Source organism: Gadus morhua, chromosome 1 (genome assembly GCF_902167405.1).
Source record: "Gadus morhua chromosome 1, gadMor3.0, whole genome shotgun sequence".
In the NCBI taxonomy this organism is placed as follows: Eukaryota; Metazoa; Chordata; class Actinopteri; order Gadiformes; family Gadidae; genus Gadus; species Gadus morhua.
In genome coordinates, this window is record NC_044048.1 from 3,745,299 (window position 1) to 3,768,775 (window position 23,477).

General features: G+C 44.8%; 1 protein-coding gene across 1 annotated transcript; it reads right to left on the reverse strand.

Moving 5' to 3' along the window:
• Window positions 1-633: 633 nt before the first annotated feature.
• mfsd4aa (major facilitator superfamily domain containing 4Aa) lies at window positions 634-23,268 on the reverse strand. The gene is made up of 10 exons (XM_030357248.1): window positions 22,976-23,268; window positions 9,533-9,731; window positions 7,012-7,266; window positions 6,083-6,230; window positions 5,786-5,901; window positions 4,640-4,813; window positions 3,411-3,558; window positions 3,252-3,322; window positions 1,759-1,879; window positions 634-761 (listed from the first exon to the last, which is right to left on the reverse strand). Exons 1-10 carry the CDS (start codon window positions 23,203-23,205, stop codon window positions 709-711), a joined length of 1,515 nt encoding a protein of 504 aa, XP_030213108.1. The 5' UTR covers window positions 23,206-23,268; the 3' UTR covers window positions 634-708.
• Window positions 23,269-23,477: the final 209 nt, after the last annotated feature.

Sequence of the window (23,477 nt, forward strand, 5' to 3'; positions counted from 1 at the left end):
GACCTCTCAACAGGTCGACATCAAGAGGTCTTAGAAGAGCTGCAAAAGGAACCAAATCTCCTCATGTTTTAGTCTTGAAAGTAGAATGAATAGTGAATACATAGCCTTTTTGTTGAAAGCTTCCTGGTAGAGGGCTGGATAGTGGATTGCTTCAGTGTCGACTCCCTGCTGAGAGGTTCCTTGTTTGATCCCAATATCAGTCAGCCTGTAAACATCATAGATTAAGCTGCTTCGGGCCTAGCTGCTCCTTAATGATCTGAAAATGTCCCTTTGGAGATATTTGACTCCTGAATGAAAGTTATATGAAGAGATAGTAAAAAGTACATTTCTCCATTGGCCACTTGGAATTGCCAATGGAGTTATTCTTAAGAGCTCAACCCGAATCGTGCCAGGCTAATAAATTACAATCACACCCTTAATATGTGACCACAAAAGTCACTTCCCAGCTCCTCCTGAGTCATGTTCACAAATACTTATCAACCTGAAAAATGGATTTTGTGCTCGTCATTTTTGTCAGGGATACTTTTCTGAGTCACAGCAAAGTGGAATAAAATGCAACAATTCAATAAAAGTTGTTCTTTGACATTCACCCCATAGATGACCATTTTGTATGCTGCATGATACATTTATTACAAATAATGTGCATGAAACATGGAAAATAACAAAAATAACCCATGTGTTTTGTCTTTTGAGGACTTGCGCTGGCTGTCAGGGGCCTCCTGACCTCTGAATGTTTGTCGCGGCGACGTCTTTGGACGGTTCTGTGAGGACAACCCAAGTGGACCTTCAGGACTCTCAGTGACAACACCATCATTCATCTCATGGAAAAATTGGTGCAGGGAAGGTTCTATACAAAGTTTAGCCTCTCCTGTATCCATCTCCACACCCGAAAACTAGTACTGAATAAAAAGTGTTAAATATCCAATATAATGCTGAGGGTTAATAATTGCATTTTGGGGTACTACTAGAATAGGGTTACATGCTTGTATGTCAGAAATACCCCTTATTATTCTTGCACTGTTCATTTTTGCAAAACCAATTACGACCTATCACAATTTCTGTTGTGATTGGTCGAACACTTCAAAACTGTTGTCACACTACTATGACACAAGAAAGTTTGAGCGCAAACAGCTGTTTCCCGCACCAATTGAGGGGTGTTCTTCTTGGTGCGAATACTCCCCCTGGCTTGGACTTGATTTTTCAAGCTTAGTAGACCATGTATACATGCGTCATATAAAATTCTAAAGCAAAGGGAAAAGTAGAAAAATAATATAGGAGTGATACTACTCCTTTAATAATGGATAAATAATTAAAGGCCTTCCAAACAGTAGTATTGTACTGTATTATAGTACTTAACTGTGTAGCAACTGCAGTAGCTGCTATCATTGCTGTAACACGGGGAATTGGTTAGCCTAGCGATGGTTGTACTTGCTCTTGGTTCTATTCTTTCTGTACCGACAGCGACATATTGATCAGAATCAGGAAGGATTTATTATTTATTTATTTTTATTTTGATGCACTTATGTAAGTCGCTTTGGATAAAAGCGTCTGCTAAATGCCCTAAATGTAAATGTAAATGTAAACAGTAGGCAAACCAAAGTGTGAGGCAAATTGTCTCATGGATAAAAAAAATATATATTTGATGCTATTACTGTTGTTTGCTTTTACTGTTATTTCTCACATTTAGCTTTTTGGAATAAATCAATAACATTTCTAGATAATCAGAGACGTTGTCTGCGGGGCAGGGGACTACAGTACCTTTCTGAGATTTGATGTGTAGATGATGCAAGAAGAGGAGCACTATAAAAATACCAAAGGCCAGGATAGCTACAATGATGTTAGACAGCGGGAAGGCGTAGCTGCCCCGATGCTGTATCCCCTACATGGTGCCAGACAAAAGGGTCATACAAAAGGTAACAGGGACACACTGGTACGTCAAACACACATAAATCCACATTCAGTATGCAGTCGCTCAAGCATGCAGTACAGACTCCACAAAGTCTGACTAGCAAACCCAGCAGCAAACTAGCTGCAGACCGAATGACACAAAGTCATTTAGCAAGACAATATATAACTGCTGTTCCCAGTTAATAAAATGTTTCTGTTACTGCTGCAGTTGTGAGCATTAGATGAAAAACCATCAATGAGGTAGAGGTGCACAGTCACTCACTACACACCCAACGCCTTACACAACCGCCTTCACGAGGAGCTACTGTACTATGTGCTTCCTTCTCCGTCATTCTGATACAGTAAATCTTTTGTTTCTTTTTACATGTCTGTAAAAGGGTTGTGTTTCTGTCCCTGGAGGCTGATCAGTGGTTTCCATCCAGTCCTCATCACCGTGAGGGCTATGCTGGTGCAGTCCGCGCAACGTGTTACTCGTCATGACGCAGACATGTTCAATCATGTTTTGGTCATTCTACTACCGCTTTTTGCAACTGCGGATCGAGTCAAAATAAAACATTGGGTCACCCTCTTAACATGATGTTGTAGCTTATTTATGGAGCATGTAAGGGCAAGAGCATCCGACTCAGAAATACTTACAGGTAGACTGGTTATAGAGTTGGGCACTATCCTTCTTTCCATTTTCTTGTTTTCTTATTGACATATATTGCTGACATAAACGTGATTAAAGTTGGACTTGGTGTAAGGTGTAATGGTAATATTGGATTTCCCATTGGCTCATCTCTGAACAAGGAAAAGACTAAGTAATGTCTAGCTGCAGAACAGGTGAACAAGCCTTTCTCCTGTAGTTTTTTGCACTCCCTAACAGACTCTGCACAACAAAATCATTAACCATCGATATTGCATACAACACTTATGCCAATCTAGAGATCTTGTCTTGTTCACAAGGCTATGCTGCAGCTGTTAACATCGACATTGATTCAAAAGAACATGCGTTCTTTTGGGACACATACCATTAGTACGCCAGGAAACGGTACACTCTGTAGTGCATAAATGTGTATTTCATAGAATACTGGTTCAGATGCAGCTCTGGCACGGGTACAACCGATAAATATACAGCCTTCGTTATAAGTTTCAATGGGAAGGCTGTGTCCCATTGTTTTTATATTCACACACACACACACACACACACACACACACACACACACACACACACACACACACACACACACACACACACACACACACACACACACACACACACACACACACACACAAACACACAAACACACACACACACCCACACACACACACACACACAACTCCATAGTGTGTGTGTTACATACCGAGCCCACTATAACCTGTAAGACCATCTCTCCAGTGCCAGCGCTGGTCACCAGCACGGTTGCAGCACACCCTGTAAAACACACAGTACAGAGGGACAGTAGGTGGCCTTTGTTCCACACACGAGGTTGACATCACATCTTGCCTGTCTGGGTGTGTACCTTTATAGTCCAGTAACTCCTCGGTGTAGGCCAGGATGCAGGGGAACACACTGCTGATGCAGAGGCCGAGCAAACACGTGCCGACGAAGAGGAAAACACTGCTGTAGTAGAAGATCAGCAACAGAGACTGCACTATCACAACACCCAGCTGCAGCACACACGCACACACACACCACGCACATGCACACGCATACACACGCACACATGAGCACTTACACGTGTGTGTGTGTGTGTGTGTGTGTGTGTGTGTGTGTGTGTGTGTGTGTGTGTGTGTGTGTGTGTGTGTGTTTGTGTGTGTGTGTGTGTGTGTGTGTGTGTGTGTGTGTTTGTGTGTGTTTAAACACTTTCAGTATTTTAAGTAGCTCAAAATTGCTGCACATTGTCCCGCTTATTACACGATTAAAAAATCAATCATTTGACAAAATATAACAAAAGAACATAATGGTATTGCTAAAAAAAAAGAAATATATCTATACACACGATATATACACACGATGAGGCGTAATGAAGTGATGAGTGGAAGGACGGTTCATATCATGGTCTGGTGTTTCTGTAGAACAGACCGCTGCTATGTATGACAGGCCGTTGCTATGGGCGACAGGCCGCTGCTATGGGTGACAGGCCGCTGCTATGGGTGACAGGCCGCTGCTATGGGTGACAGGCCGCTGCTATGGGTGACAGGCGGCTGCTATGGGTGACAGGCCGCTGCTATGGGTGACAGGCCGCTGCTATGGGTGACAGGCCGCTGCTATGGGTGACAGGCCGCTGCTATGGGTGACAGGCCGCTGCTATGGGTGACAGGCCGCTGCTATGGGTGACAGGCCGCTGCTATGGGTGACAGGCGGCTGCTATGGGTGACAGGCCGCTGCTATGGGTGACAGGCCGCTGCTATGGGTGACAGGCCGCTGCTATGGGTGACAGGCCGCTGCTATGGGTGACAGGCCGCTGCTATGGGTGCTGTAGAAAGGCTGTAGGGCCGTGAAGAACGTTGTACCCAACTGTAGAATTAAATGCATTATTTATTTTAATGGAAACAATATAGTCTACAGACAATATTGTTTATTTTAGTGGAAACAATATACTCTATAGACTATATTGTTTATTTTAGTGATTGAAATCACCGTGCATTTGATTCAACAGTCATCCATGTTCTACAGAAACACCAGACCTTGATATGAAGCGTCCTTCCACTCATCACTTTATTACGCCTCATCGTGTGTCTCTCCTACCAGGCTCAACAGGATGAGGCGCACAGCAGGGAAGCGGTAGGACAGGTAGACAAAGGCCAGCCGGCCCACAGTCACCGAGGCCCAGAACAAACTGGTCAGCAAGCTGGCGTCATGATGACTCATCTTCAGCGGGGAGGTTTCGGCGTACGTGAAGACGAAGGCAGTGTAGGCGCCCTGCACACATTCACATACACACAGTGATTGAAACCACCGTGTTTTGTGTGTGTGTGTGTGTGTGTGTGTGTGTGTGTGTGTGTGTGTGTGTGTGTGTGTGTGTGTGTGTGTGTGTGTGTGTGTGTGTGTGTGTGTGTGTGTGTGTGCATGCATGAAGAATCAACCAATGTAGACTTTTATCAGATCAGTTGTTCTTGTTAATTCCCTAACCCAAATTTACCTTCAGGTAACCCTATGCATTCTGGGAGGAACAGCAGAATAACAGAGTGATATTCAAGGGTGCAACGCTTCCACGTGTATCCTTGAAATCAAAGGGCAAATGTAAAATATTCTTTCACATACTCTTCTTCACATAAAACCTGCAAACGCACACTTCCTCTTGATTTTCTTTATCAAATCAATGAAATTACTTTATGTCCTGTAAGAAATGTAACAGGCAAAAAACACTTAGCCTTTAGCAGGGGTGTTTCTAGGTTAAGCCCAGAGGGAAAAGGAAAAGGCAATTTTTTTTGTATGCTTTATTGCGTATGCACATATTTCATAATGCTTTACCTAACTACACAAAATACTTTTATTTATTTTTTTATTTGTGTATAGTTTTTTATAGCTTATTATAGCTTTAAATAGCTACCTGACTGCTGTGCTGCTTATCCCTAGACAAATAAAGTTCCATTCAAGTTATATCAAAGTTATGTTTTTAAACCGTTTATTCTCGTGGCAGAAGGACTATCTAGAAGGACTAAGCTACTTTATTTTGAGATGCCCCTGGAATCCCAATGTTTGTTTCTAGTGTAAAGCAAGCTAAAAAAATAAGATTCAGGGCTAATGAAATAATCTCCGGGGCTTTAGCACGAATGAAACGGCCTAGTGACGCCACTGGCCGTTAGCAGTCTACTATGGTATCATTTATAAGCATCCCAACTTTAATGTTGTAATACATACAAATGCAGGGGTGTGTGTGTGTGTGCTCACAATAATGCCGTCAGTGCAGAAGAGGATGGCTCCTGCCAGGACATGCAGCAGGAAGAAAAAGGGGGGCCGGTCCCTCAGCTTGCTGACGTTGAAGCACCTGAACAACCCAACAGGACCTGGGGGACAAGAGGTGGTACGCATCTTTAAAATAGACCCCTTTCACAGACACTTCATCTCGGGACCAACTCAGGTGGGAACAACTCTAGGAAAAGGACTCTTAAAATGATGCATGAATAAATACATAATACATACATGTATATATACATACATAAATATATATTTATAAGCAGGTCTCACACTGCTGTTGTTCCTCCGGTGGACTCTTGGAAGAGAAGGACTCGGGCTCCTGAGGCTCTCGTCTGTCCAGAAGATGAGTGCCGGTCCTTGAGCAAGGCAGCAAGCGCTTTTTGTACATCAAGATGAACACTACTAGCGGGACAGGCAGCTGGAACACACACACACACACACACACACACACACACACACACACACACACACACACACACACACACACACACACACACACACACACACACACACACACACACACACACACACACACACACACACACACACACACACACACAATGTATGTCAATATTTGATATATCCTTGAAGTCTAAGGGCACACATCAAACTCACTTCCTCTAACCCTCTCAGACCCTCTGACTTTCTCAAAGTACTTTTGAATCGTGACCGTAGAAGTCATGAAAAAAGCTGACTAGCAGGAGACTAATTTACAAACCAAAAGGATGTAATCTAAATAAAGTTGTATTCATAATGTGAGTCAGAGTTCAACTAGACTCTGCATAGCCTGCATAGCCCCCCCCCCCCCCCCCCCGTATGTTGTACTTCCTGCCACTTAATGTACGCACTTATTGGATGTTGTACGTCCTTGCACTTAAGATAGTAGTTAGCCTTGTGTAGAATCTTATGCTATCTTTCTTCGTTGTACACGGGGAATGGTTTAACCTAGTGAGTGTTAGTGCTTTGCCCTTGGTTCAATGAACATCCTTACTGTACCGACAGAGATACATTGTTTCTCTTCCTTCTGACAAATGACACATGTAGATGTGTCCTCTGATCCCTCCTTCCTGAGCCCTGTGCCGGCCCTTACGGTGACCAGAGCCATGACCCAGAAGGCCAGGCCGCCCCCCTGTGCCGGCCCTTACGTGACCAGAGCCGTGACCCAGAAGGCCAGGCCGCCCCCCTGTGCCGGCCCTTACGTTGACCAGAGCCATGACCCAGAAGGCCAGGCCGCTGCGGCTTGCGGCCGCTCGCTCGGTGGGGGGCGGCTGCAGGGAGCTGTTTTGTCGCCAGGCCGTCTCTTGCTCCAGGATGACGTAGGGGTGGTAGGGGCTGGGGGCCGCGGCGGTGCCGTTGGAGGTCAGGTTCTGGCCCAGGAAGCAGCCATCAGACAGGAAGGGGTCGACCATCAGGGGGACCACCAGGGCACCCAGGCCAATGAAGAAGTGCAGAAACTATGGAGGAAGCGATTGGTGATAATGTTATATTATCGTGATGTTACATGTGATAGGGTTAGTGTATCATAATACATTACAATCGAAGATGTTATATGACATTGTTTTTGATATGATAAGTCGTCAGCTGTAGGTGGTAGGCTGAGAGAGGGTTATGGATTTTAGCATTATTCAACCCCTGTTCTGCCCTAATGTAGTTTCTGTTACTCTCAATGAGCAGTGCATGCCTGTTAACCGTCCCCGGAGCGAGTAGAATGACAAAATGACAAGAACAACTACAATGACAAAGAGAATGAATATGAATTTTTTTAATAACAAATTTGACTAAGCAATATCATATAACAGATAAGGGAAACATATATCCCTGTTTAGCATGTCCCTCTCTTCCCTCACCACTAAACCAATGTCACGTAGAACAGATACCGTTCCCTGCAAAGCATGCTGGGATGTCCCGGCACCTCTCTTTCCAATGATGATTTCCGATTAGAAATGAGGTGAGGTAGATGGAGAGCTTGTTAGAAGAGCAGACATAGCAGACGGAGACGAGCATGATCAACACAGGAGATACATTGACTGTTTGGAGTGATTGACTCTGTTGCAGTGAGTGGGTTATGTATTGGAATGGAATATATTGTCCCATCTGCCGTCACTAGAATGCAGTACCGTCCCCTTACAAAGCCTGGGAATTCATTGAGGCCTTGTAGTTGGGCATAACATCATGGTTTGGTGTCACCACAGAGTGCTTGACAGGTCAAAGAACAGAGAGAGTCTCTGGGAACCACCTCAACCTCTACCTAGATAGCGTATGTGTATGAAAATTCCCATTTAGGCGGAGCGTCAAACTTTGACAGAATAAAGGTTTGCCTCTGGTTCCCTACTATGAAAAAACATTTCTCCATATTGCCTCTGTCCATCAAGTCAAGAACTGAGTTCTGTACGACAGGCTCTGAGCAAGCAGGCTGAAGTAGCAGCCCGGAAAGTGTATATTCATGTCCGCTGGGTCGTCTTCATCTAAACTTTGCATGGGGATGATTAATCCTGCATTTGTTAAGCAAGCAGCTTGCCTGGTTTCACTTCCTATGAACAGAGTAGTGCAACATTTCACACGTTCATGAATATATAATATGTATATAAAATATATATATATACAAATCCGACATCATTTCATACTCATATGATATGATGTTGATATGATGTTGGATATGATGTCTAACCCTAAAATAAAAGCTGAATATAGCTCCATCTGAGGTGTGAGTTGAAGATCCCTAGGAAGGGGGGCCACCTCCAGACGTTGACGCTGACCAGGTCTGTCCAGAGTCTTCCCCAATTCCCTGATCCAACTCACCAACAAGGTGGGCGGTTGTACACTTATGAGCATCCTTATGTTGGAACATGGTGTTTGTTATAGACAATCCATGACTAGCACAGAAGTTTAACAACAGACGACTGCTTAGGTTTAGATCTGGGAGGCCGTTCCTCCCCATCACGTCTCTCCAGGTGTCTATCATTGCCCAAGTGGGCGTTGAATTCTCCCAGCAGAACTACGGATTCCCCTACTGGAGCCCCATTCAGGAATCCATTCAGGGTCTCCAAGAAGGCAGAATCCTCTGAGCTGCCTTTTGGTGCGTATGCACAAACAACAGTCAGAGTTTTCCCCACCACCCTTAGGCAGAGGCAACCCTCTCGTCCACTGGGATAAACTCCAACACTGCAGCACTCAGCCGGGGATTTATGAGTATCCCCACACCCGCCCGGCATCTCACGCCCTGGGCATCTCCGGAGAAGAATAGATTCCAACCCCTATCCTGGAGTACGGTACCGGAGCGGAAAATGTGTGTAGAGGTAAGCCCCTCCAGATCTAATTTGTAGCGCTCCATCGCCCTCACAAGCCCCGGTTCCTTTCCCCCAGCTTCTGCCGCTCGGGTCTGGTCCGTCAAGACCCTTGACCTTCACTGCCACCCATGTGGCAGCGCATCTGAGCCCAGTGGGTGGGGGGTGGGGGGGGCACGTCACTATTTCAGGCTGTGCTTGGCCGGGTTCCGTCGCAAACCCGGCCACCAGGCGCTTGCCGGCGAGCCCTCCGTCTCTGCCTGGCTCCAGATGGGGGCCTGGCTTCCTCCGGGCAGGGTCTCTCCACCGCTTTCATGATTTTCCATAGGGTCTTGGTGAACCATTCTTAGTCTGGCCCATCCCCTGAGGCCACTCTGCCATGGGAGACCCTACCAGGAGCACAAAGCTCCAGACAACACAGCCCTAACCCACTCACCTGTAGGAATATGGCTGAGTCCGTCTGGTAGATCTTCACCAGCTGCAGGTTCGTGATGGTTTCAACCACCCCCATTGCCATGCCAGCTATCACCATGACGAAGGCCAGCAGCGACAGGTTGTAACAGAGCGGGATGAGGGAAAACGCCACGGAGATGAGGAGGGTGCTCCAGAAGAGAGCACACAGAGAGAGGTCCAGTCTGAGGGAGGATGATACAATGGCACAGTTCATTAACTCATGTTAATCACCCACCCATTGCCCATCCCACCAACACTTATGAATACTGCTAAAAAAGGTAGTTGATTCGTTCATTGTTAGACTAACTACCACACATCATCCATTTTGGTAACCGTGGTAACTTTTGTCCACCTCCCTCCACTGTTGTAAATCTAGCACTATTCTACTCAGTTCAGAGCTGCCTCAACTCTATTGAGAGAAATTACAAAATGCCTCTAACCCATTTTCCTTAAAGGTTGGGTATGGGATTTGCGAAACGCCAGCAGATTTTGAAAATAAACAACTCAAATAGTCCTACCCCCTCTCCTTCAACGCTGACTCTGACTCCACAGAACACAGATGCGCGAGAGCGAGCCATTAGCTAGTTAGCTAGCTCCAGTAGCTACCGCAGGATAACAACAAACAGAAGCTTGCTCTGGGTCACGAGCTTTGAGTACGTGCACGAAGGGGTCGCGCGGGGAGCGGGGGAGGGGAATTGCAGTGCGACCGTTTGATTGACGTGCTTACTGTCCAATGCAACTCGGTGCCTCTGGAAATCATTGGCTGGAGTTTTTCGAGCCCTGCCCGTTCCTCAGATGATTGACTTGTTTAATTTTCATGTCAGTACTTCTAACTCAGTGGCTGTAAGTGGGTTATGATAAGGATTTCAAGTAATTTTGCAAAAATGGCCAAAAAAGCGAATTCCATACCCAACCTTTAACTTTCAGAGTTGTTTATCCTCATATAAGAGTCATTTATCAACCCTTTTCAGAGTTATTTTTTATAATCATGCATTTCTTCTGTTTTACGACCAACAATTAACTGAAATAATTTACCAAACAAGATGTATACCCATGTCTCACTTTATTTCTCAGGCACTTCTTTTCATTATTGCAGTGAATTCACTTGTGATTACAAAGACAATAAATAATACAGAAACAATATATATTACAATGAAAACAATAAAAATACAATAAAACAAATAAAATGAGTAAAGAAGAGGTTGCAAAGACATAAGAAGAAGACAAAAAAAAGGAGGAAGACAGAGATGAGAAGATGAAGACTGAGAGAAGAGGTGAATAGACCTCTGAAGAATAAGTCCAGCCTCCGAGACATCCGTTTCCCTCGGTCAAATGTCTATGGGAAATAACATGGCGAATGATCGTACATAACAAACTCCGTAGGTGGCAAAGTCGTAAAAACGGCATCACGTTTTGAAGCACACACTTTTTCCATCTAGTTTCCTTCTTCAGCTTTTACTTCTTCGCCACAAGTCAGTCACATGTTTGTCTGGCTGAAATCTTTACCGGTCGCTTGCGGCCTTGACTGGAGGGTGGCAAAAGATGAACCAGCAGGAGAAGGGAAGACATGTCACTGTCCCAATCTGGAGGCACAGATAACACAATAAAATATGCAAGTTTGAAGACCTCCTCTTACTCACTTTAACCTACGAATTATGGATGAAAAACCAGTATAAGGCAGTACCCTTAATTTCTCAGTAATTAATCAATTCCATTGCAATTATGATGGGACAATATATTTACCTTCTTCGACTTCAGTGGCAACGGCATTCTGGATGAGATCTTGTACCTCCCCAGTCTGTGCGAGGTCACGGCTCTGTGAGATGACCTTTGGTTTTATGTTGGTAGACCACTTCTCCAACAGCTTTGCAGAGGTTGACTCTGAAAAGAAGACTAAAATCTTGATCAATCTACACAAAATCACAAAGTAGAGACGATATCTTTTACCCAACACATATTAACTACAACCCAAAATCACCTTCAGAATTCACATTAGTACGTAGAAAAATAAGGTTGACATACCAGGCCTGGTATTTCCATGAACCGTGGGAAAATGGCCAGAATTTCAGATGACTTGTCAGGGTCATGCAAAACCTTCTGACGGTAGATCAGAGTTAACCTCATCTTTGCCTTTACCACTGCCTCATCAGCGGGGTGCTTCATCAGGGCAATAGCTTCCTGACACTGACATTCAACCAGTTAGCCTCTTCAAAAGGATCTCTGTAAGTTCTTGGTCCACCTAAAATGATTGCAGATAACATGAATGTTACATGGTAAGGCTTTTCTTTCTGAAGCACGAAGTATTCCCAAAACTACAGGCCAGGATGACCACACATGATCAAAAGTATGTACCTAGTCAAAAATGAACAAATAAAACACATACTGTGTGTTCATTTGAGCCCAAAATTATACGGGGGTCAAGCTAATATAAGCAGTGACCAACACCAAAAACTGCACAGTTTTGTGATCGCCGTGACTGTGAGCGCTTAGGTCGTCTCTCTGATGCCTCCTTCTGAAGTGTTTTTATTTTCCAGGACAGGTATCCACATCATTTTCTGCATTGTAATAATGCTCCTATAATAAATAATAATAATTGATCACTTTTTTATAGCGCTTTTCTAAATGCTCAAAGACACTTTACAAATAAGAAAGGAAAAAATAAACAACACCACAACAATAGGCAACACATTAAGAGAGCAGGAGAGGGTGGAAGTTGGCGGAGGATGATTAGTCAAATGTTGTAGGTGGTCCTGAAGAAATAGGTTTTAAGTTGACTTTTGAATAAACAGAGTGCATCAGAGTTTCAGATGGCCAGAGGCAGGGAGCTCCAGATGGTAGGGGCGGCGATGGCAAAGGCTCTGCCCCCCAGGGTGCGGTACTTGGTCTTGGTGATGGGGGTGAGAAGGTTGGCATCAGCGGAGCGTAGGCGGCGAGTGGGGGAGTGGCGATGGAGGAGATCTGTTATGTACAAGGGTGTAAAGTTTGTTAGCGCTTTGTAGGCGGTGAGGAGGATCTTGAAATTGATGCGTTGTTTTATTGGAAGCCAATGAAGTTGACGGAGGATGGGAGTGATGTGTTCTCTGGAGGGGTAGTGAGTAAGCAGTCAGGCAGCAGAGTTTTGTATATATTGCAGTTTTTGAAGAATATTGGAGGGAAGGCCATACAGAATGCTTTTGCAATAGTCGAGTCTGCAAGTGATGATGGTGTGGATTAGTGTTTCGGCAGCTGAGGATGATAGAGTGGGTCGAAGGCGTGCAATGTTGCGGAGGTGGAAGAAGGATGTTTTTCTGACATTGTTTATGTGTGACTTGAAGGAGAGCGTGGGCTCCATGATGATGCTGCGGTTTCTGACCTGGGGGGGGGGACAGAGTGACCATCGATGCAAAGTGAGAAGTTCTGGGACGTGGGGATGATGGTTTTAGGGCCGAAGATGATCATTTCAGTTTTATTGCCGTTGAGTTTGAGGAAGTTGTGGTCCATCCAGGTTTTGATGTCAGTGAGACAGTTGGTGAGAGTGGAGGGGATGGCAGGAGTAATGGCTGTGGTGGTGATGTACAGTTGGGTATCGTCGGCGTAACAGTGAAATTGAAGACAATTGCGGCGGATGATGTGACCTAGTTGGAGCATGTAGAGGATGAAGAGGATGGGGCCAAGCACTGAACCTTGGGAGACTCCGTGTGAGACAGGGATGGTGTGGGATTGTGGTTGTTGATGGAAATGTATTGGAATCTTAGGAGGTGAACCAGGAGAGGGGGGAGTCAGTGATGCCAATGGAGTGCAGACGGCTGAGGAGGATGGAGTGATTGATGGTGTTGAAGGCAGCACTAAGGTCGAGGAGGAGGAGAATGGTGAGGGAGCCGGAGTCAGAGGAGAGTAGGAGGTCGTTAGTGACTTTAAGTAGGAATGTTTCAGTGCTGTGGTAGGTTCGGAAGCCGGATTGGAATGTTTCATACAGGTTATTGGAGAGGAGGTATTGCTTGAGTTGTGTTGCGACGGCCCTTTCCAGTAGATTTGAGAGGAATGTGAGGTTGGAGATGGGTCTAAAGTTGTTGGGGTCGTCGGAGTTAAGGCCGGGTTTTTGAAGGAAGGGGGTGATGGCTGCAAGCTTAAGCAGTGGGGGAACGGTGCCAGAGTTTAGGGAGGAGATGATGGTGTCTGTGATGAGTGGGGTGAGAGAGATGAGGGCATGGGGCCCAGGGGGGAGGTGGAAGATTTCATGGTGGAGAGTATTTTCAAGAGGTCTGCTGTGGTTATGGGTGAGAAGATGGAAAGCTGGTGGTCAGAGGTTGAAGGAAGTGGAGTTTCTGAGTCAAGGCTTGTTGTAGAGGAGGTGGCAAGCTGGTTGTGGATGATTTCTGAAAAATTATAGGAATTTATTGCATTTCTCCGGGGTGAATGAGGATGAGATGTTATCCTGGGGTTTGAGGAGTTTATTTATGGTGGAAAAAAAGAGTGCGTGGGTTGGAGGATCTAGAATGAATGATGCCAGAGTAGTAGACAGAATGGGGTTTGTTAAGTGCTGCTTTGTAGAGGTGCATGTGCTCTTTGTAGGTGAGGGCGTGTACTGTGAGACCAGAATTCTTGTGCAGTCTGAGTTTGAAAGCCAGGTGTTCAAATGATGGGGCAGCAGGGATGGAGAGTGGGTGGGGTTGGAGGTCTTGATGGTAAACAGCAGCAGTACCCCCTCCTCTGCCCTCAGAGCGTGGGTTGTCCAGGTAAGAATATCCAACATTTTCTAATTTGGTTGAGTGCAAAGTAGTCCAGGGTTTTTTGGCAAGTTTTAGGTACTTTTGTTTTGATTGGAAATTGATTGAGCAGAAGTTAGGATTGCGCTTTATACCTTAAGGGCGCTCGTTCATCTCTCGTCTTCTAACTCTGGTCCTTTCTGTCCCAAATCTGAACAACATAATATACCTCAACAAAGGCTGCAGGTCTGACCTCAAATTCTGGTTGTTTCTCCTTGTTAATTGGAACGGTATATCTTTCTTTTATAATGACATGCCCAAATCATCAGATTATCTCAAACTACTTACCGATGCGGCGCCTTCGGTCGGGTTTGGGGTTTATTCCAAGGGCAATGGTTTGCCGAAAGATGACTAGCCGAATTTCGCACATTCGCCCTCGGGTCCGAGTCGTTTGTGCTCTTCAAACTTTACCCAATCGTGGCTGCTAGCGTTTCGTGGGGGCAAGAATGGCGTCGTAAATGGATAACCATGTTCTGCGATAACGAAGCAGTGTTGGCAATGATTAATACAAAGCGATATGCGTGCGCTACTATTATGTCTCTGCTCAGACGTCTAACATGGCAGTCCGTTACTCTCAATGTCATCATAAAATCTGCGCATATACCTGGTCACTATAATGTTCTAGCTGATTCTCTCTCCCGTTTCCGTTTCCAGGAATTCAGACGTCTATGCTCCGCAGCGAATGTGGATCCAATACACAGTTTAAATTCTCTGTTAGACTCCACTAGGATCTTCATGGCAGAAGCCATAGCTCCGTCTACCCTCAAAGCCTACAGCCATGCATGGGCTTTGTTTAATTTATTTTGCATTTCCATATATGTATCAGTTTCCCAGTGTCGGTCCCCATTGTCTGCGCTTTCATCCTCCACTGCTTAGAATCCAGTAGACAAAAACCGTCTTCTATTCGTAGAAACTTGGCTGGAATTCAATTCATGCAAGATGCCAGGATTCTGGCTTTCCTAGTTTACTTTTGGCTCCCGCAATTCGTCTTCTACCGAAAGTCACTGCCAAAAGTACCAGACAAACGCTCGCCTATCACTCTCAATATCTTGAATAGATTTGTGTGCTCTCTCAGAACTGGGATATTCCATTTGTTTACCATGTCGGTGGCACAACACGAAAGCACTCAATGTTCACTGCAGCAACTCCGGTGAGTGCGTTGACCACGTCGGTGGCACAACAAGGGCACTCGTGAGTGTGTTGACCACGTCGGTGGCACAACACGGGCACTTCTGAGTTTGTTGACCACGTCGGTGGCACAACATCAAACACTCAAAGTTTGGCTGCAGTAACCCCAGTGAGTGCGTTGACCACGTCGGTGGCACAACACGGGCACTCGTGAGTTTGTTGACCACGTCGCTGGAACAACACAGACGTACTCATGTTCACTGCAGCAACCCTGGTGAGTGCGTTGACCACGTCGGTGGTACAACACGAAGGCACTCGAGGCTTGCTGCAGCAACATCTGCAGAGTGCTCTAAATTTCCACTGATCTCGCTGATGGTATATTCAGCAAACGGTTTCATGTGGTATATGATTGACTCTTAATATGTTGTACATTGGTTATGTATTTATCCTCCAGAAGCAGTATAGATCCTTGCCCCCTTTTCTACAGTGGGTATGTATGTTCTCATTACTCCCTTTTGTATATCCCATCTTTTGGGGGTGGGCTCCGCCCCTGCCAGTCCTGGCAGGACATGCCGGGTTATCATTTATTTCTAGCGTTACATCCTTTCTTTTGGGGAAGGCTCCGCCCCTCCAAGTCCTGGCAGGATATGCCGAGTCCACACGTCGTCCTGGATCCATGATGGGGCTCCCTCCAAAGATTTTCATGCAAAATATTCTCTTATGTTATCATTCAAAATAAATCTTTATTCGTGTTTATTGGTGAATGAGTCTTCATGGGAGAACTGAAAGAATCTGTAGTACAAAACCATACCAATGGTCTAATATTTTAATACTACTTTGACAACATGCAGCCACTGTCAATAGACGCTATTATTGCTGATGCAAAGAATACTGTTGGTAATTAATGTGAAAAAATATGCAAATTACCATCAGTTCTATCTTCAAAAATTGCCTCTGGGATAACAATTTCCAGGACACAAAGAACAGGTTGCTTCAGCAAATATTTATTCAATATCCTGATCAACTTCTGTCTTTGAGTCATCAAAGACTTGGATATCCATTGTAGGAAGATCAAATTTCTTGGCAACTAAAGAAGATAAACCTTTAGATACATAATACAAGCTATAGAAAATAGATCAATAAAATAACAAAACACTCTATCTCTACTATTGTTATTCAACTATTTTGATCCATAAAATATAAAAATTCTCACCACATTCCAAAAACGCTAGTTTTCCATACATGCTTCATTGACGGGCAACTCATACATGAATGTTGCACAGAAGTTAGCTAAAGGACTTAGTTACTTAGTTAGCTTGCTAGCTGCTACGTTTGCTATGCATGTTGGTCTGAAACACTGACGAATAGGGCTCATAATGGATGGCAGCATGATCTTAAGGCATGGTATTCTAATAATTTTGAATGAATAACTGCCAGATAACATGAGAAACTGTAGTTTCATGCCAATACTTCATAACCAGCACGTAATTAGCCTATCTTGTAGGGTATATCAAATCGGAGATGGAAAATATGTAAGGAAAATACAAGTTGGAAAATCCGTTAGGAAAATACAAATTCAACAGATATGCATATTTAAAACAAAAAATGATGAATTATTACTTACTTTAACATTCAGTAGAAACGTCGACTTCAAGTGCACTTCTACTGTCAATGACTTCAGGTGTCGGGAGGAGTAATGGCGGACAAATGAAACTTAACTTTTTACAAAAGCTCTGCCAAATGATCAGAGTGTATACAGAGTCTGTATACACTCAGAGTGATCAACACACTCGATAATTCTGCTCCCACTCAGCCTCCAAATTTTACTCATTACACTCAAAATAGTGCAAAAACTGGAAAATTGCTCAGCAGCATCATCTCTATTGGGCCTTTCACACCGCCGCAAAATCGGAGCCCGTTCCGGGCTAGTTCGGAGCTAGGGCCAGTGTTTTGGTTTCACACCGCCAGAGAACCGGCTCCGGCATCTAAAAACCGGTTCAACTCCAGCCCCAGGATTGAGCTGGGCTAAAACTAGAACTGCTTTTATGCCGGGGGCAGGGGGCGGGGTTATCCTTACCTGAACAGGAAGACCAACGAAGACCGGCATTTTTAAAACACCAAAGTAAACAATGGACGTGAAACAATGGACGTGTTCTTTGAATATTCCCATTTAAAACAAAATCAGAAAAAACAATTAACAGAGTTGTTTTTTGGTTTTTTTCTGATTTGGTTTTGAATCGGATAAAGGGCAAAAGGAATAAACTAATAAACGGCATTTTATTTTTGTGTTTTGTGTGTTGGTTTTTTGAACCCGAAACAGAAAAACAAAAAACGACTCTGTTAATTGTTTTTTCTCATTTTGTTTTAAATCCGAATATTCAAAGAACCATACACGGATTGACGTGAAAACGAAATTGTTGTACATTGTGTTTGAAACTGGCGCGAGGGTTCTTCTTCTTATTGTACAGTTCCGGCAAGGCGCGAGGGTTGCTGGGAAAGCGGAGACGTTTGCAGTGACTTCATGACGTTGCTCTCGCCGGCTCCATGTCTGGCTCTGGCCGCTGTGAAACCAACTGGTTCATAACTGTGATAAGGCTGGAACCTGTTTGGAACTGGCCCTAGCACCAGCCCGGAACTGGCTCTTGGTTCTTTTTGGTGTGAAAACCCCATATGATTGTAAAGGACATGAGGCCCCTTGCTTTTTTTGATGGTGAAGGCTTCCGTGAAATGGTTAACACTTTCCATTCAGGATACACCCTTCCATCCAAGCGCCGCTTCACTGACTTAATGGAGAGAAAAAATGTTGGCTACCATTGACAAAGTGAAAAGTGAACAAAAAAAAAGCACTTCCAAACTATCGCTAACTACTGATGCTTGGACAAGTGTTGCCACTGAGTCATACTTAGTTGTCACCTTAACTACAATGCCGCTTGAGGAGCGGCACACTGCTGAAAATATTGCCTCTTTGGTGGAGAGGGTGGCAGAGAAATTAGATTTCTCCCTTCGAGATAATGTACTGGCGATTGTACATGATAACGCGGGTGATGTTGTTGCAGCTCTTCGCATCCTAGAGGAGAAACATGGGGTAGCGTGCGTCACATCATGATGCTGGCCATACGCTTCAGCTGGTGGTCAACCGTGCCTTGAAGAAGAATCCCATGATCGACAGGACAGTCGGGGCTGCAGGGTACCTTGTGAAGCATTTCAAGAAAAGTGAGCTGGCTAGCAGCAAGCTGAAACAGTAACAAAAACAGTGGGGTACAGCCGAGCATACCCTGATCCAGGATGTCTCTGTAAGATGGAAGAGTTCGCACTACATGGTGAGTCGCCTTTTGGAACAACGGTGGCCAGTGGTCGCAACACTTTCGGACCCAGAAGTTACACAGCGTGGGAAGCAGTACCTGGATCTGAGGAATGACAATTGGAGCTTACGCAGCTTGCCAACTGCATCCGTCCGTCAATGGACGACGGAAGGCGTGTCTGACGGATGGGGGGGGTGGTATTTGCCAACGGAGCCATGATCTGATTGGCCGATGGATCCGTTGCAGCCTGAAAAGTTAAAATTTTCTCAACTTCTGAACGCAAGAGACAGCGCCGACGGAACGGACGGACCCAAAATGCATGCAGATCTGTCAACAGACGGATACAGTGGGCAAGGGGTGTTACTCAAGGAGCTGGAGCAGGTCCTCAAGCCTTTAGAACAGGCCACTGTTTTTCTCAGTGGAGAGACCAATGTCACATTATCTGTTTTACCTCCACTGCTTAATGGTCTACATCAGTCAACGAAGAAAACCACATGAGTCTCCTGCTGTGAACTCTTTTCAAATTGCTTCAGACCAAAAGATGCAGGCAGAATTGCATTGGTGGAACGAAAATGCAGGAAGGTTCCCGAACCTGACTGTTCTAGGAAATGTTTTGATATATTCAGATTCAAGTAATGAAATAATTGGTAACTGAAAAGGTATTTTTATCGTAGTCCCCATGGTCACTGACCAGGTTGTAGGACATGATGGAGGTAACAGACAATTTACATCTCTCGACACACAGTAATCTTATTGCATCCATGGTGGTAAACAACATTAATAGACATATGATTATTGCTAAATGCTATATTAATTAATTATTATTATTTCATCTAATTAGCAGTTTGTGCTACAAGCCTTTGATGTGGCTTTTTGAGTCACTTCCTGTCAAAATCTTATATTTTCTTGAGACCCTCATTCATATAAAGACACCACTCCTACTGGCCTGTGGCAACCATTGAACATATCCATATGGGGTATGCTTGTGGACAACATGGGTACACCATACATAATTATTGTTAGCCTCATGTCATATTTTGTCATATTTGTCATATTTTGGCCAAATTGTGATATCTAAAGTAACTCCACTCGCCTAACGTTGCCTATTTACTGGGCCTCATTGGCTATATCCTAAGCCAATCAGAGTGCTTTTTACCTTTTATAATGTATAAGGTCAGCTATCTGACCTCAGCATTTTTTACGCTAAATACAAGATGAACCTTAAAATATGACTGAGGCAACTATGCTATGAGGCTAACGATATGCAGCTTCCCATGATCACGGCACTCAACAACAGAAATAGTCAATACACACTGAGGATAACTAAGTGCTATCTTAACCAGATCCCTGGCTTTCCCCATTAACCTCGTCTGTCTGTAATGAGACATCATGGTTTTATACTCAGTCCCTAATTAATACTCACTGTGTATTTGTCTTATCACCCCAGATAATGCTGTCCTGGTTGGGTCAAGGAGCATTTTTGTGGCTAACATTAGCACCGCTAGACAAGAGTTTTGCTGCAATATATTCTTGTATCTGTTATGAAGTTATTATTGGAGCAAAACAACTGAACTGAGCCCCTGTGAGAGTGGAATTTGTAGTTGTAGAAAATAAAAATAAAAAGACACACGTACACGTGTATCAGTTCATTTGAGAAGAGAAGATGCAAAGGAGTTTAGGAGATGCAAACTTGGGAGACATTTTTTTCGCTCACAAATTACAAGCGCCAATTTCACACTTGGAAAAAAAGAAGGCAAAGACGTGTAGCCCCTTCACAGATCCTCTGCTCCTCCTGCCCGGCAGCGCTTCCACCAGGCGACGAGCACGCCTCGTGCTTCGTTGCCTGGGTGAGGAGCACCCAGATAGTATGTATGTGCCTCACTGAGCGCTGCGAATGCTAACAGCATAATCCGCTCTCCTTCATGGCCTGTCAGCCATGACAGTTGGAAAGGTGTAATGTGGGCCTGACGACGTGGAGAAGGTTCTCAGACGCCACGAGAGGGACCAGGTCTATCATGTCATACCCCTGTTGGGGGTGATGACAGCCGCCCACTCTGGTTTCCCTGGGTCTGCTCTTTTTGTGCAGACTAGAGCGGTGGCTTGCTCACCAGAGGTTGAATCCCAGGCGTCACAAGTTCAGGGTGCTTTCCGCACCCCAAGCTCAGGCTGCTTTCCGCACCCCAAGCTCAGGCTGCTCTCCGCACCCCAAGCTCAGGCTGCCCTCCGCACTCTGCTCGGTGCCGCCAGACCAGGTGTATTGGGGAGAACCACGTTGAGCCTTCCCCACTATCAGAGTATGCGTCTGCCGTTTCGGCGGCCACGCAGGCTGTTACGGTAACCGATCGCCCACTGGTCAAGAGATTATTGCGTGGGGCAAGACATGTTGAGCCTGTTTTATCAGCTGCTTATTAGGGCTGGGCGATTAATCAAACTTCGATCTCGATTTTGATTTCAGCGTCAAACGATCACAAAACTAATATAATCGAGTTTTCGATTTATTTATTATTTAATGTTTTATAAAACAGCTGGATACATTTTTGTGAATTATTTTAGATTTGACTATTTTCTTTTTGAACATTTTCTGCATTTTTTTTTCAAAGTTCTCAGTTACAAAGCCTTTTTTGGAGTGACATGCTGAATAAATACATCATGTTTTCCAACCCAAAAATAATCGTTTGAATAATCTTGATTTCAATCTTTTTTTCCATAATCGAGCAGCCCCACTGCTTATACCACGTTAGGATCTTCCCACAGTGTTGTGTGGGTTATCAAGGGACCCTTTCGGTGTCTCAAGCCCCTTTGGAAGCTCTGACTTTTAAGACAGCGCTCTTATGGCTTTGGTTTCTACTAAGGGGCCGGTGAGTTGGCCGCTCTGTCTCTGGGCCCGAGCTGCTTGTTACTTTACAAGGACAGCTCCTATGCGCTGCTTTGACCCAATGCTCAGTCCTCCCAAAGAAAATCAACAGTTATTTTGGTCGAGGGATATTGTCATTCTAGTGGGGCAAAGTTGGAGCTGCATTTCCTGTGATGAAGTAGAACGATAGTTATGTTATAATGACCCTGGTTCTATGATTGAAGGCGTAGCTGTTTCCCACCTGCTCAGGTGCCAATTCTGCTGTGTGCCTCTTTATACACAGGGTGCCTTGGGGAATGTGGGCGGTACCCACGTTGATTGTTGCATTGCTAAAATTGTCACGCCTGTGCGTGCACGGGACAAGCCCATAAGGCGGAGTCTAAACGGCTACGCCTAGAATCATAGAACTAGAGTTCTAACAACATAACCATCGTTCTAGGTCTCTTCTCATTGTCCCGATACTGTAATAACATAATACAGCTCTATTTTCTACAACTACCTCTAGGACGTCAACCTGAAACATAGCTTGCAATTGCAAAATGAATTGTACTTTTATTTACTTCTAAGTGCAACCTGTTGATGCAGACAACAGGCTCTGTGAACACAGCCTTAGAAATACACATATTGTGTAGTCCTCCTCCTTGTTGGCCGACCACATGAGTTTCATGCATACTGCTGCTCGGTCAGTCAGATAAAGACAATGTCATGAGCACTGTCTGTTTGTGGCCGGTGTTTGCCATTATTTATAATAGGCCTACCTATTGAACTTATAATGCAACTAAATTGATTAATTCAAAAAAATATCGAACAAAGACAAGGATGTAGGGTAAAAACGTTAATATGCTTGTTATATATAATATGTAAAATAAAAGCTTGACAGGGATTGTTGATTTCTCTTTTGATTTACTCAGGTCAAAGTCACCTTGATGTAGTGGCAGTGTATACCTGATTATATCATGAGTCATGAATTATATCAAACACCATTAAAAACTGTGTTTGACAATTGAATTCCTGTTCAAGAAACAAGATAAAAAAAAAAAAAAGTTTGGGTGCACCCATAGGCCATGTCTTCATCTTTGTAATCTTTTAAAGTTTGAGATTTCTTTATTAAGCTGTTAGTTATTGTTTAGATGGTAAATGGAATGTATTAATAAAGCGATTTACTAACCAGTGGCCACTCAAAGCGCTACACAAAATCGCCTGACGTTCACACATTCATACACCGACACCGACGGCGGTGTCAAACACGCAAGGCGACAGGCTGCTAGTCAGGAGCAGTCAGGGTGAGGCGTCTTGCTCAGGGACACCTTGACACTCAGCTAGGGGGTGCCGGGGATAGCCGACCTATGTTTAATCCCATGCGTTTCCAATGAAATGGCTTATTGGCATGAACTCACCTTCTCTTAAAGAGTCCTGCAAAAGCCATGCCAACTAGCATGAAGACCTGCTGCACGAAGAACACCCAGGTGATCTCCTCCAGCGTGGACCGCGTCTGGCACTGCAGGTCCACGACGGTGGGCCCAAGGAACGCGATGCACAGGCCGTAGCTGAAGCACACGCACCAGTACGTGACGGTCTGGGGCCAGTGGCGCTTAAACAGCCGCCAGATCCGCTCGTCCACCACCATCGTCGTCTGAGTAAGTTATCCTCAGGTTGTCTCATAACATGATGAGTGCGGCAGAGAAGTCATCACGAAAATAAAGTTGGATGGAGTTTGTTTGCGTTGCGCAACACGCGCTCATAGGCTCGTGATCCGCAGGGGGCCGTGCTCTAGGAGCCGCCGCACACACAAACGAGGGGCCCTCATTTGATTTGTTATAGGCCTACACTGGGGGCCACAACACGCCTGCCTGGGCTCTGCTCATATTGAGTTTTTACTAAAAGAACGCGAGACAAGCC

Coding starts and splice junctions, on each gene's coding strand:
- mfsd4aa (XM_030357248.1), bottom strand. CDS start 23,205: ATGGTGGTGGACGAGCGGATCTGGCGGCTGTTTAAGCGCCACTGGCCC. Junction 4,814..5,785: donor TCTGCACTGACGGCATTATT/GTGAGCACACAC, acceptor GAATGTGTGCAG/GGCGCCTACACTGCCTTCGT. Junction 1,880..3,251: donor TACAGGTTATAGTGGGCTCG/GTATGTAACACA, acceptor GGCACCATGTAG/GGGATACAGCATCGGGGCAG.